Source organism: Phalaenopsis equestris, unplaced genomic scaffold, assembly GCF_001263595.1.
Source record: "Phalaenopsis equestris unplaced genomic scaffold, ASM126359v1 Scaffold000353, whole genome shotgun sequence".
Taxonomy (NCBI): Eukaryota; Viridiplantae; Streptophyta; class Magnoliopsida; order Asparagales; family Orchidaceae; genus Phalaenopsis; species Phalaenopsis equestris.
This window is the reverse complement of record NW_018164795.1, coordinates 168,324-181,778: the sequence shown is the minus strand read 5'-3', so window position 1 is coordinate 181,778 and position 13,455 is coordinate 168,324. Positions and strand designations below refer to the sequence as shown.

At 37.3% G+C, this 13,455-nt stretch overlaps 1 protein-coding gene across 4 annotated transcripts in view; it reads right to left on the bottom strand.

Annotated features, from left to right (window-relative positions):
- Nucleotides 1-13,455, bottom strand: part of LOC110026151 (probable acyl-activating enzyme 18, peroxisomal) — a 39,169-nt gene that overhangs the window by 12,906 nt on the left and 12,808 nt on the right. Inside the window, exons 3-12 of one of the 4 annotated variants that reach the window (XM_020726988.1) lie at nucleotides 13,119-13,378; nucleotides 12,781-12,982; nucleotides 11,665-11,705; nucleotides 10,490-10,618; nucleotides 10,125-10,198; nucleotides 9,815-10,035; nucleotides 9,616-9,710; nucleotides 9,036-9,252; nucleotides 8,823-8,948; nucleotides 187-247 (exon numbers count right to left, since the gene is read on the bottom strand). In XM_020726988.1, coding sequence (XP_020582647.1) covers nucleotides 236-247; nucleotides 8,823-8,948; nucleotides 9,036-9,252; nucleotides 9,616-9,710; nucleotides 9,815-10,035; nucleotides 10,125-10,198; nucleotides 10,490-10,618; nucleotides 11,665-11,705; nucleotides 12,781-12,982; nucleotides 13,119-13,378 — 1,377 coding nt within the window. In that variant the 3' untranslated portion in view covers nucleotides 187-235. Of the gene's footprint in view, nucleotides 1-186; nucleotides 248-8,822; nucleotides 8,949-9,035; nucleotides 9,253-9,615; nucleotides 9,711-9,814; nucleotides 10,036-10,124; nucleotides 10,199-10,489; nucleotides 10,619-11,664; nucleotides 11,706-12,780; nucleotides 12,983-13,118; nucleotides 13,379-13,455 lie in introns of those variants that run through there. The other 3 variants (XM_020726989.1, XM_020726987.1, XM_020726990.1) reach the window with 3 other exon arrangements.

Below are 13,455 nucleotides of genomic sequence, written 5' to 3'. Positions count from 1 at the left end.
ATTTATTTCTTCACAAAATTGTGTTGCGTGAAACAGACATTAGCCATCTCATCATACAAAGTCTTGCATCATGTATCAAAGGATGTAACAGTATGTTAAAAAATCAAATCTACATGACAAATAATAACATTTTAGGTAAATTACTTCGAATAATATAAATTCTTTGTTAAAAGCATGCATGCATACCATTAAGAGAGTCATAAGCCACTCATATGTGCAATTGATTTCTGCAACCTCATTCTCTCTGCTATTACATTAGAGTCAGAAATCATAAAACTACATATAGCTCTTGTCCAATTACATGTAGTAAATTTAGGAATATTCTCACATATCTTAGCAAATCACATGAAACATGGTAGTTGTGGTGATAAAAAAAATAAGTTCGAAAGAAAAAAAATTAATGTGCATGCTCACAAATATATCAAGAGACTTCATGAATTTAACATTTGCCCATCCGTTGTTTCAATTTTATCGAGTCATCCTTTAACAAGAGGTCTTCTGCCACAACCTCTACTCCACTATTTGACATCATTATAATCATGGTCCCCTGATCCGCCGTAAATCTAAAAACGGCCACCAATGTTGAAAGATTGTGTTTCAATATCATAGGAAGATAATTTTGACTGTCAAAAGCATTTTCTTGTTCAAAGTTTGGCATTATAGTAAATTGATATATGTCCAACTCCCTCATCAGATCAGTAACTTCCTCTGTTATGTTACGTGCTCTGTCAAAAACATCTTTAACTGTGGCAGGCCGACACATACAATTAACCTTTTTTTTATGACATTTTTCTACTGTTAGGTTAACTCATTAGGTGTGTGAGCATATTCACTATTGAAACATAAAAACAAAAAGAAAAATTAATAATTTAATATTCATAAGTTTGGCTTCATTATTCAAACGATAAATTCAATGCTAATTGTCACAAATCCGACATATTTCAGAAAGAACTCTAACCTAAATTCTCATAGTTATGACTGTCAGCATTGTTAAAGCCTTAAATAAGGCTTATACCTGAGTAATCACTCCACGCACAACCTTTTAAGTGATAAATTTTTGGATTAGTTTAACATTGTGAAAAAGCGTAACCTAAAACTTCATAAACATCACAAATCAGCACTGTTAGATACTTAAATAAGACTTACTTCAGTGACCAGTTTATACACATGTTAAAGGAAAAATTATCGCATTAATTCTGCATTTTTTTTTAAGAAAAACAACCTAAAACTTCATAAACCACACAAATCAGCATTGTTGGATACTTAAATAAGACTTTTACTTTAGTGAACAGTCTATACATAATAAATTAAATAAGAAAATATTATCTTTTTACAATTTTTTTGTGAAGAAAGACAATCTAAAAGTCAATAAATATAAGAATTTAATATTGCTAGAACCTTAAATAAATCTTTTACTAAAGTCATCATTCAATATACAATAAGTTAAATGAGAATTTTTTGTATTAATTACAATTTATTGTGCAGACAACCTAAATCGTCATCTATTATATATATAAAAAGGTGTCCTACCCATACGATACATCAGACATTAACATCCTAAAATGATGAAACATAGATAAAACACAAAAAAATAAAAATTGCAGGAAATAAGCTGCTAAGCACGAGCCAGCTTGGTCTTGCCTCTGCCTCTGGTTCTAGGAGCGGAGACAACTAATAAATTGCTGAGTGTCGTTCCATTACCCGAAGTTACTAGAGCATCATTCATTAAGCTCCCAAGCTGAAGTGTGCCTCCATTCTTCTTTTTCTTTCTAGATGTGTTACCTGTCATTCCTCATCCGAGGACTGACTCATCTGATCGGTGTGGTTAACAAATTGTTGGGCATGTAGGAGAGAATGAGCCCTCAGATCCTGACTAGCAGTAACAACATTTTGATTCTGAAAAGATGGTAAACATGTCTCTTCAACACCTGATGCACCATGGGGATGTGGAGCTTCAATACTATCACGATTATCGGACCCAAGTAAATCATCTGCCAATATATCAGTCGGAAGGACAGAGACAGTAATGTCTCCGGTAGTGGGAGGAAGATGTGGCATCGTTTCAACCGGTGTTTCAATAGTCTGTGGAATGCACTCAGGAGAGGAGGGACAGGTATGAGGTGGGGCAAATCCAGAAGCGTTTTTACTTGAAGGTTTTAAATTCGGATGCAACTGATAACATTGAGAAGGAGAATATCCAAACATACGGCAGTGAGCATAATAAAGTGGATAAAGTGGTATCTGTTCAAGTTCTGCTTGCTGCCAAAATCCCTTATGGTGCTGATGTTGTGTGTCAATCCATATTTCTCCCAGAAAAGGTAAAGTAATATCCCTTTCTATCAAAATTCTGGCTTCTGAAGGCAGAGTCAGATTCACTATAGGCGTGTCAGCTTTGAGGGATTTACAGTATACCATTGCTAAAGCGAAGAGAAGCTCTTGATAAAAAAAGTGGATCTTCAAACCCGGGAAGCGTAGCCAAAAAGGAATGGTAAGAGGTTTAGTACGGGGGTCAAAATACACCGTCCATTTAAAAACCTTTATCACCTAGTTTTTAATTCGAAGAAGTCTTCTCGCAAACAAATGGGTGTAGTCTTCTTCATTTGATAATTGAATAAGAATGTGGCGACCATCCAATTTACCGATCTTCCAACCCCATTTCAATTTCAGCTTCATTTGCTCAATTTCAGCTTCATTTGCTCAAAGTCCTTTCGAAGTAGCTCAAGTTTAAGGTTTCCATAAAGAAACTTACCTACTAAGAACAGTCGGCAGTGCGCAGCTAGGGTGGAGATTTCTACCTCAGTGAGAAAGATTGAAGGTTTGTCGTTTTTACAAGAAGCTTTTTTGAGAAATCTGGTTCAATGCCAAGAGCAAAATTGTCGTAGTATCGTTGCGGAAACATATTCGAAAGAGCGGAGACGGGGCTATCACTAGCGAGGGTGGCGGCGTAAGAACGTCCATAAGCCATTTCTTCAGCAAGCTGTCGATCGGCACAGACAGCGCAGACAGCCGCGAAATCAGGTGAGTGAGCGCAGTTGAGAACTCGCGACGAAGAAGCCGGGAGCGAGGCGCAACTGACAGAAGCGCGACAATTTGAGCGTGACAGCGTGTGACGGACGGGAGTCGTAGAAGCGTGACAGTAGGGCTGACAGCCGCGTGTAACAGTGCGCGATGAAAAAATCAATGCCAAACGACGCGGATGAAGCGCGATGGAGAAGAGATACGACGAACTGCAATCGACGAGGAGACTAGGTTTCGCCATGATGGCGAAACCCTAGCAGAAAGAAACCGACATATCCTGACATCGAGATATGTATATATATATATTCTTACAGGATTAAATAAGGTTTCAATTTCAAGAAACTAATACATAACATGTAAAAAAAATTAAATTAATTACAAATATTTTTGAAGAAACATAACTTAGATTTTCATAAATATTACATATCAGCATTTTTAGAGCCTTCAATAAGGGTTTTACTTCATTAAGTATTAAATAAACAACAAGCAAAATGAAAAAATCCTAGGGTGAAATTGAAGACAGAGGGACAAAAACACTTTCGCCAAAACCGTAGCTAGAAAATGGACACAGTAAAACGACTGTGGTAAATGATAAACCCTTGTAGTAATAATCATTTCGGGCCGAGTCACTATCTCAGGCTCAAATTACGTTATTTTTGGAGTTAGTGTGCGTTCTAGTCACGTGTTTTTATGCAATTGGCATTTGAACATAATATTTCTTCGTGCTATTGTATAACAACCCGAGCTACAATACCACGGACTACTTTTCACGATTCGTCCATCTGGACCAAATCAGTCCAGCTTAGGAAGGCCAATCAACACTCCCACACTGGTTTGGTGATTTCTTACCATAGAGGGATATAATCCTAATTATCTAGGACTTATATATGTGATCATGATATTTTAGGTTTTCAGTTTTTTCATGTTTTTTAGGACAATCGTCGAAATCCTGATTTATCCCATCTAGAGATGTATCCAAAGGCGAGTAGTGCTCCGGTTGTCGCTTGTTCTTGTGGGGAGTTTATCTCGAACTCTTCACCTCCTTCCCCTAAGTTCCTTTCTTTTGTCGTCGTCGTCATCTTTCCCTGTTGTAGCCACCCCATACATCATATCTTGCTAAATTTCTACAGTTTTGTCTGCCAATATCGCCTTCCCCTCCCTCCTCTTTGTTTCCACTATCGTCACAGGCCTTCCCCTCCCCTTCTTGATGTTGTGCGCCCGTTGTTCCAGCACACCCGACCTACTTCCACCGCCACAAACAACAATATGTTGTCGTTGTTGGGTAGGCCCCCAATCTCTTCAGCCACCAATCTGCCCTCCCACACCTGCTGCCATCTCTATAAGCTCACCCAACTGTTGTTCTCTCTAATCCTCGCGCCCCGAGATAACCTATTTTTAGTTGATTTCCTGCCTATTCCATCCATTCTCGGTTTGCCGTCGTACATGACAAGTTGATGTTGTCTTATCGTGATTCCCCACAATCCTGCACCATCCCCACCTTATCGCCATCTTTTCAGAACCCCTAACGGCCACCACCACCACCACCAAAGATTCACCCTAGTAGTGTGTCATGTCCGTTGATATTTGTAAGATTGTATTCCCTATTTTTAAATTCTACAATAGCATTTGATTTACCTATTGTTGTTTGGGTTAACTACAATATTATTTGTTAATAAAGCTTAGCCCAATTTTAGTCTTATCATAGGGTTTCTAGCATCCCCGAAAACACTTCCCTTTGCTAATTTTCCAAACCTGCTATCCAAAAAAATTTTCTTTCTCATCCCACATCACCCCTATATACCTCCTTCCAACAACCCACACCCAAACCCTAATCACGCTACTGAAGGGATAATTGTCAGAGGCCTGAACAAGAGCCACGATTGTGTTTATGAGAAATCCGTAAATGGTTGTCCCAGAACCTTCTATGGAGGAAGGCGGAGGGGAATTCTCCAAAACTTGTCGTATTCGACAGGAGAAAATCTAGATGGATCAACTGTAATCACAATGATAACTTACCAGATCAAAGGAATATAGTGAATCTCTTCTACCATGCAGATTTCAATGTTGAACCTCTACCCCAAAGATTTTACCTGATATATCTAAGAAGCTAGAGATTTGAAGTGACGATGGATTTGCTACATTTTGATGGTCACTTAGATCCATACGAGTTCATCGAGTGGCTTCAGACCGTGGAGCTTTTCTTTGACTGTCGGGAAATCCCACCATACAGAATGATAAAACTACTTGTAAATAAGTTAAAGAGGAGTGCATTACTTTGGTGAAAAATTTGAAGCATTTACGCTAGCATGAAGGAAAAGACAAAAATCAATATATGATCCAAGATAAAAAGAGAAATATATCAGTAACTACTAATTCATTGAAGTTAGATGTTCAGACCCCAGCTTCAAAAGTAAAAAAACCTCATCATCGCGCAATCACCACATCTTATAGGCAATGTTCAACCCTGGGACCATATAACTAGAGTACACCAACAGGAATATCCAAGCCGCACTATTTGAGGAGAAACTGATTCAAAGTAGAGAATAGGTGGAGCCAACCAACATTTCCAAATATATCCCGGACAGAAGGTGTGTCATCCGTCACAGAGTTGGGCACATGGAATAAAATTGCACAACCAGAAGAATGATCTCTCATGGATCAGAGAGCAATTGAAGAAATAGATAAATATATAGTAGACACTAAGGAAAGCGAAGACACAAATAAGGAGTACCAACTGCCAGCCAACAAAGAAGAGACGCCATCAATTCTAGTTGAACCTAGGAGATAGATTTCTGCTGAGTTAACAATAGCTGTTCTAGAAGGTAGTGAATCAGAGATAAAGGGCGTTCATGTAGAGTATGGGGTTGTGATGACTCAAATTACTTTTTTATAAGCATTTAGGGGAGCATCAACATGACTGACATTAGATGTCCAAACAAGCCATGAGTTGGAGAAGCCGATACCATACACAAGGAAACCTCATATAAGAAAATTTTAGACTTTTCAGATAAAAAGTTTACTCCCTGAGCTGCCTTAAATGAGGGAGGTCCAACATGTCATAGACGAGAAGCTTTTGCTCCACTTATGGAAGGCTATATGAAGTTATTTAGGTAGTAAAATCATTTTAACAGAGTATTAATCAATAGATGATCTGATAGGATGGATGAACCACAATATTGAAAATCGTCTTAGGCTCTTTGGGGAAAAGAACATCTTAGAGTGGGATTCATGCCCATTTAGAGAATAAGATGAAAAGGTATCTCCCAAGTGGTTATAATTCAGTGTGGATCAGTCTGCCATAGATCTTGTTCCAGAGTTGATTCCTCCTAACAGACTTGCTTATCAAATAAATGTAGCTAAGTACGAGGAGTGAGAGAAGCAAATTATAGATTTACTTGCTCAGGATTTGACTCGTAAAAATCTACGTCGTTATGCAGCTCCAGCTCAAGTTGTGTCAAAAGTAGATGGATACTTATTCTCTCAATATGTGTTTTGGAATGACGCCTACAAGGTTGACTTACCAGTAGCTCACAATATTTCTACTATCTTCAATGGGGTTGACCTGAATATTATGAGAGAAAATCTCCGACAGACGAGGTCAAAGCTCCCTCAATCCCGAGAGACTGACGCTGGAGCTATCCGGGGGCATTTATGCTATGTTTGCTATAGTGTGCTACAATGTTGCAACCCTAGCTACAATATTGCAGGACTATTTTTCACGATTCCTTTGTATGGATCAAACAAGTCCATCCTAGGAAGGCCGACCAGCTCTCCCACACCGATTTGGTGCTTTCTTTTCATAGGAGGAAACAATCCTAGTTATTTAGGGCTTATATATGTGATTCTGGTGTTTTAGGTTTTCAATTTTTTTGTGCTTCTATCAAGAAAGTCATCATCATTCCAATTTTTCCTTTCTAGGGTTGTATCCATAGGCGAGCAGTGCTCCAGTTGTGGTTTGTCTGATGCGGTGATCTCCTTCCAAGGTATCGAGTGGTGCTCCAGCTGTAACTCATTTTCACAGGGGTATTTATCTCTGACCCCCCCCCCCCCCCCCCTCCCCCCCCCCCTCTCTTTTTCTCCCCCGCCGCCATCATCTTTCCTTGCTTCAGCCACCCCGCACAACATATCTTGCTGAATTTCTACAGTTTTGGTAGCCGCCATCGCCTTTCCCTCCCTACTATTCGCTGTCGTTTCTTTCCCAAGCCTTCCGTTTCACTCCCCACTACTCTCCCTTGCTACCGCCATCCAAAACCCTTCTTGCGGCTGTCTGCATAATGTTCCAACACACCTGACTTGCTGCCAACGCCCCAAACAGCAACGGAGAGGAGCGGGCAGTGCTCCGGTTGTGGTTCGTCTGATGTGGTGATCTCCTTCCAAGGTATCTAGTGGTGCTCCGGTTGTAACTCATTTTCACAGGGGTATTTATCTCTGACGCTTCAGCCACCCCGGACAACATATCTTGCTGAATTTCTACAGTTTTGGCGCCACCATCGCCTTCCCCTCCCTACTCTTCGCTGCCGCTTCTTTCCCAGGCCTTCTGTTTCACTCCCCACTCCTCTCCCTTGCTACCGCCATCCAAAACCCTTCTTGCTGCTGTCTGCATACTGTTCCAACACACCTGACTTGCTGCCAACGCCCGAAACAGCAAGGTGTCAATCCGTCCTCCCACAACTGCTACCACCTCCAGAAGCTCACCCCGCTGCTGTTTCCACTCATCTCCGTGCCCCAGGAGAGCCTATTTTTACTGATTTCCTGTCTTGTTCCAGCCATTCCCAGTTCGCTGCCACACAAGATAGAAAGTTGTTGTCTTACCACCGACACACCGCAATCCCGCAATTTCCCCACCTTGCCACCATCTTTCTGGAGCCCCTAACTGCCACCAACACCTGAAAATTCACTCTAGTCCTGTGTCTTGTGTCGTGTTTATTGTTGTTTCTATTTTCATTTGTGAGATTGTATCTCTAATTTTAATTTCGGAACAATATTAGATTTTCTTATTGTTGTTTGAGCTAACTCCAGTACCACAATGTCTCAGTTATTTGGCCTTCTTACTGCACCAAATTCACTTCGGTGGAGCTATCCGTTTCAAAAAGCATTTAGATCAATCCCTAGTTCAACTAAATATTGTAACTATCACAAAATTGTTTCACTCAAACGTGAAAAAAGATTTTAGTCTCTCGGTATTTTTTAGCGCACAATCAGTGTAAGAAGTTTAGTCACATTGAATGATCGTATCTCACCAATAAAATCTAATTTCCTTCCTCTTCCCTCACCACACCACTCTCTCCTTGTTCCTCTAGCTTCTCTCTACTTGCACCACTACTATTCCCGGCTCTAGGCAACCCTAGGAAACTCTCGCCTCCTTATGATTGAAAGCGTTTTTTAACTTTTCACTGCCAAAAAATGGCATAACAGAGATTTCAACATATTTCCCGTCCATTTTGCAAAAAACTTGATAGTTGTCCACTTGTACAATCTTACAAACTCCTCAAAACATACTTTTCATCCCTTTTTTTTTCCTCTCGCAAAGGAATAATAACTGATGCTAAAGGCAAAAATAGCAACATGAACCATATCTTCATCAAATTACTGATAAATACAGCATATTCAATACACAACAAAGGAATAAAAGCCTAGTTTCCTTGCTAGGATGAGTGTCGAGAATAATAATTAGATGCTTGAGTTACTACCAAAACAGGATACATTAATAGCTAGAGTCAGATAAATAGGGCAATCGTTTGAAGCAAAAGTCACATACATAGACAGTAAATACATTTCAAACAAACAAATATCAGGAGTCTCACCATTCCTCTATAAGATGGCATACCATCAAAGTAAACCTTCTTGTGATCAGCATTAAGTAGCATATCGCTAGCTCCCATGAATTTAGGAAATAAACCCACTTCTCCAGCACAAGGTTTATCATCAGGCTGGTATACAAGAAAATGAAGTTTATAAGTACTAAGTACACTTTTAGAAATAAATAACAAAATATCATCCAAAATATTGATTCTTACATAAGGAATTCCTTGTTCATCCAAAATGACGAAACCGGCTGACATTGAAGGTGTGCTAAATGCTCCAAAAGCTTGGGGTTGCAGCAAGCTTCCCTGGATGTAAGATGATGAAAGCTCTGTCCCGCCGCAACATTCAATAATAGGCTTATAAAAGGCTCTAGAAGAAAGCCATAAGTCATCATCAATATCAGAGGCTTCTCCAGTGGAACCAAATACCCTGAAAGAAAATTGAAAACAAAACAAAAAGAACAGCTTTTAGCTACCGAAATTCAAATAAAAAAGATCATAGGACTTGTTTGGGATCAATATTTTTATTTTATTTTATTTTTTCTTCTATTTTTTAAATATGTTTGTTTAGTGTGTTTTTCACGTGTTTTTATTTTTGTTTCTAAAAACAAATTACCATATTTTTCAAAACACTCCAAAGAATCTTTTATGTGTTTTTGCGTGCCTTTAAAAACAACCATAATTTAATCAAACAACTAAACATGTTTTGTTTTAAATCAAATCATAAACTAAACAAAATAAAAAATAAAAAATAAAGTGATCCCAAACGACCCCTTAGTAAATCCCAATCTACCTGATCTTTGTCCAGTCAAGCCCATCCATGCACTTGCTACTCTTCCAAAATTTCACTAAACTCGGTACGGCTCCTAAGATTGTCACCGAAGCATTCTAAACAATGAAAAAAAAAAATGTTCCTTACAAAACATCGATGTCCATCGATGTCAATAAAGTTCGTTCAGCATCTTCCCTTACATATTCATTGTCATCGTTACCTGAACAAATTTTCCAAAGCCACATCCAAGGGGTGATCCATGATAAAGAGCTAGTGTAGCACCATTCAGAAAGCATGAGTTGAGTAATATTGGTCCCAACACCCATCCCAAGTTAGTAGGCCAGCAAAATATATCTCCAGCCTGGATATCAAGGTGTGCCCACACATCAGCTGAACTCCTAATTGAGGAAATTTGGGTCCAAGGAATAGCTTTGGGCTCTCCTGATTCAAGTCATATTAATGAACAATTAATTCATTTCCAAAGTAAATGAAATGTTCGAAGTAATAAAGCAAGAGAAAATCATGATTACCGGTGGTTCCAGAAGAAAACAGTATGTTAATCACAGCATTCGCGGGTCGGTAAACAGGGGAATAGTCACATGGCCTGCAAGTATAATAGATAGTAAATTAGCTTTTGTTATATCACTTGGTGGTTAGGGGAGTAGATGTTTAGATTTGACTTTTGTTAAGAAAGGTAGAGGTAGACCTAAAAAGACTAGGACATGTTTAATAAAAAATTATCTTAATTTATTTGAATTAAATAAAAATATGACACTCAATAAGACACAATGGAGAAAAAAGATTCTTGTAGCCGACCCCAATTAGTGTGATAAAGGCCCCTTGTTGTTGCTGTTGAGGATCTAAAAATATTTAAATAAAAAATTCCAACTTGTACCTGGGAAGGCCTGCAACACGTGACAGAAAATCTCTCCATGATAAATCATGGCTCCTTAGTGTAAGCGCCACATCATCGCCAGAAGAAGGAACCACAATTGTCTGACAATTGCTCCCCTCTATTACACGACTGAAAAACATACAGAATAATCAAGATAAAACATTTTTTATAATTAAATGATTGGGAGAATATAAATAAGAAAAGGTCAGTTAAATTATCAAAAATTATTTAGCATATAAAAATAGGGTAATAATTTTGAGTTCCCCTGCACAAAGTTTATCAAAGAGAGAACATTTCATCAGCGATAACATGATATTCAATTTTATTGTTTAATTTGAACCAAGAACAGCTCAAGTTTAGCAACAATCATATTCAATACTTAGTAAAATCACCGTGTAAATAATTTGTTTGTCGCCACTACCATCAATACGGCCAAAAAAATACAAATGAAGCAATTAATTCCTAGATTTATATTAATACTTAACTAAGTAATTGTTTGGCTTTCCTTATCACTTGCTTAAGTTTTGAACAAGTTATTTGATTTTATATCAAAAAAGAGACAGGTCGAAATGGCCCTTGGACTTTTTATATGGGATCATTTTAGTCCTAGACTATAAATGTGTTCTAAGTTAGATCATTGATTTCTCAAATATGATTCAAAATAATCCCTATGGTGGATTATTATGGATCATATTTGAAGAATTAATATAATATTTTTGATCAAATTTGAGAAGTCGAGAGCTTAAATTGGAACAATAGATACTCTACAACGCCAAAAATAGTTCAAGGACTATTTTGACCTTTTTGTAATATTGAAAATGTATTAAAAATATCCTCTATGTGGGTCATTTTTTACAACGAGACTAAAACAGTTCAGGGACTATTTCTTCCCTTTCTAAAAATATCGAAGGACAAAAATAGACTCTTTACACAGTCTAAGGCTAAAATGACATCTCAAAAATAGTCGACAGATTATTTAGATCATTTTCATTTTTAATATATATTTGATGGGCGGGAGACAAAGTTGTTTCCTTCATTAAACTTAATCCATGAAAAGAGTAAATTGTGAAAGAAGATATGATAATGCATTCACCTCAATAAAGTAAACTCGGAGACAACATCAAAAGCTTATCATAAAAATTATCTAATATGAACTCATTGCATGACACAGTTACCTGTAAAGGGGAAATTTCCTCCCACCCCTAATGATGAAATCCTGAAAAAACCTCAAGTTATCAATTTGGTAATAGCTCCAACAAAAAAATTTAAAAAAAAAAATTTAAAAAAAAACACATAAGAATTGGTAATCATTTTATCATGGTAGTGACACAGAAAATGCTAATGTGTTACCTCGAAGATAAATGAAAGCAATTAATCATTAACTTCCCAAAATGATAATCATCATAATCATGGCACAAAATATCCTCCTTTTATCTATTACAAACAATCAATAACTCATGATTTTCCATAGAATTCTGCTAATGAAATGAAAGAAACATGAATCAATAATTGGCAAGTTAAGTTTAAAAAACTATGTTCTCAAGGATTTCACGTTGAGAAACATATTCCTTAACAAGACTGAATCCTTCATTGTAGTTTTGTTATAAAATACGCAAAATGATGGATGTTAAAACTTGAATTTACTGTCATATACTTCAAAAAGTAAATTACATTCTAGTCGAGATTTTTGACAAAAATTAAAAGGCTCCAACTTAAATAAATGACATTCAGTCTAATTTGTGCGTATAACAGTCAAGCTGCCAGAAAGAGATGGGTGATAATAGCAAATAGAAGAGAGTCAACATGAAATATAAACCAAATATAATTCAATTTAAAGTTAATTAATGATAAACTTAAATAGGTGCTCCTTACGTACTGCAAAGTTTTAAGCAAAACATAAGCTAGTTGCCATTAAATTGTATTAGTTTTTGCATCGTCACTATTCTCCTATGTTTCATGAATAACTCACATTACAAAAAAGAAGCCATGCCAACAAGTTTTAACATACAAACCTTAAAAAAACAAAAACCTCTCTTCTCTTTTGTAGACACCAAATGTCATAATCATACCAATCATTCAATTCTCAAACCTTTTCAATTACTTAAGTTGCTCCAAAACAATCAAACGTCTGCATATCTCCCTTTAGCATAAACTTAATGGCTATAAAAATTCTAACTTACCCCATAAATATATAAAAAACCTTCAAAGAGAACATTTCCACGGGGTGTAAATATTGTTTCTTGGTTGTGTGATAATGCGGGCAATTTAAAACAAAAGGGACTAAAAGTCACCTGCGTAAATATCCCTTTGGCTTTGGATATCCGCATGCGAGTTGCAATCTCCTTGGCGGCAAAACTATCAGCAATGGATACAACAACGTATCCTGCAAGAATGATGGCTAAATATATTATAACCGCAATCGAAGTCATTGGCATGTCAATTGCAATTGCATCGCCCTTTGTAAATAGAGTGTCAAGCGCATTTGAGACCATCCTAACAACCAAAAAAAGGGCAAATTTATGTCAGTCACATACAACAATAAATTAAGCCAAATCATTATGGCATCCATTATGTGAAAAGTGCAATAACATAAATTCAGAGTTCAAGGTCAGAAATGAGAGTCATGTACATCACTTGGTCACGGAGCTCCCTTTGTGATAAACTTCTAACAGGAGAATCATCAGGATCTTCATTCATCCAAAGAATAGCCAAATCTTCATCGGTTTTCCTTGGAGAATTTGATGGAAATAGACAACATTCAGCTATGCTTAAAACTGCGCCAGGTAACCAAGCTCCCCCATACTGGAACTTATCAGAAGTATCAAAAATAGATTTAGGTTCTCTGTGGAATTTAATAGAAAGCTCCTTTATTACAATTGACCAGTACACCTGTAAAAAACAATATACACTATGCAATAAACCAAAATAAAAAAATTACTCCTAACACAAAAAAATGTCAGAAGCTA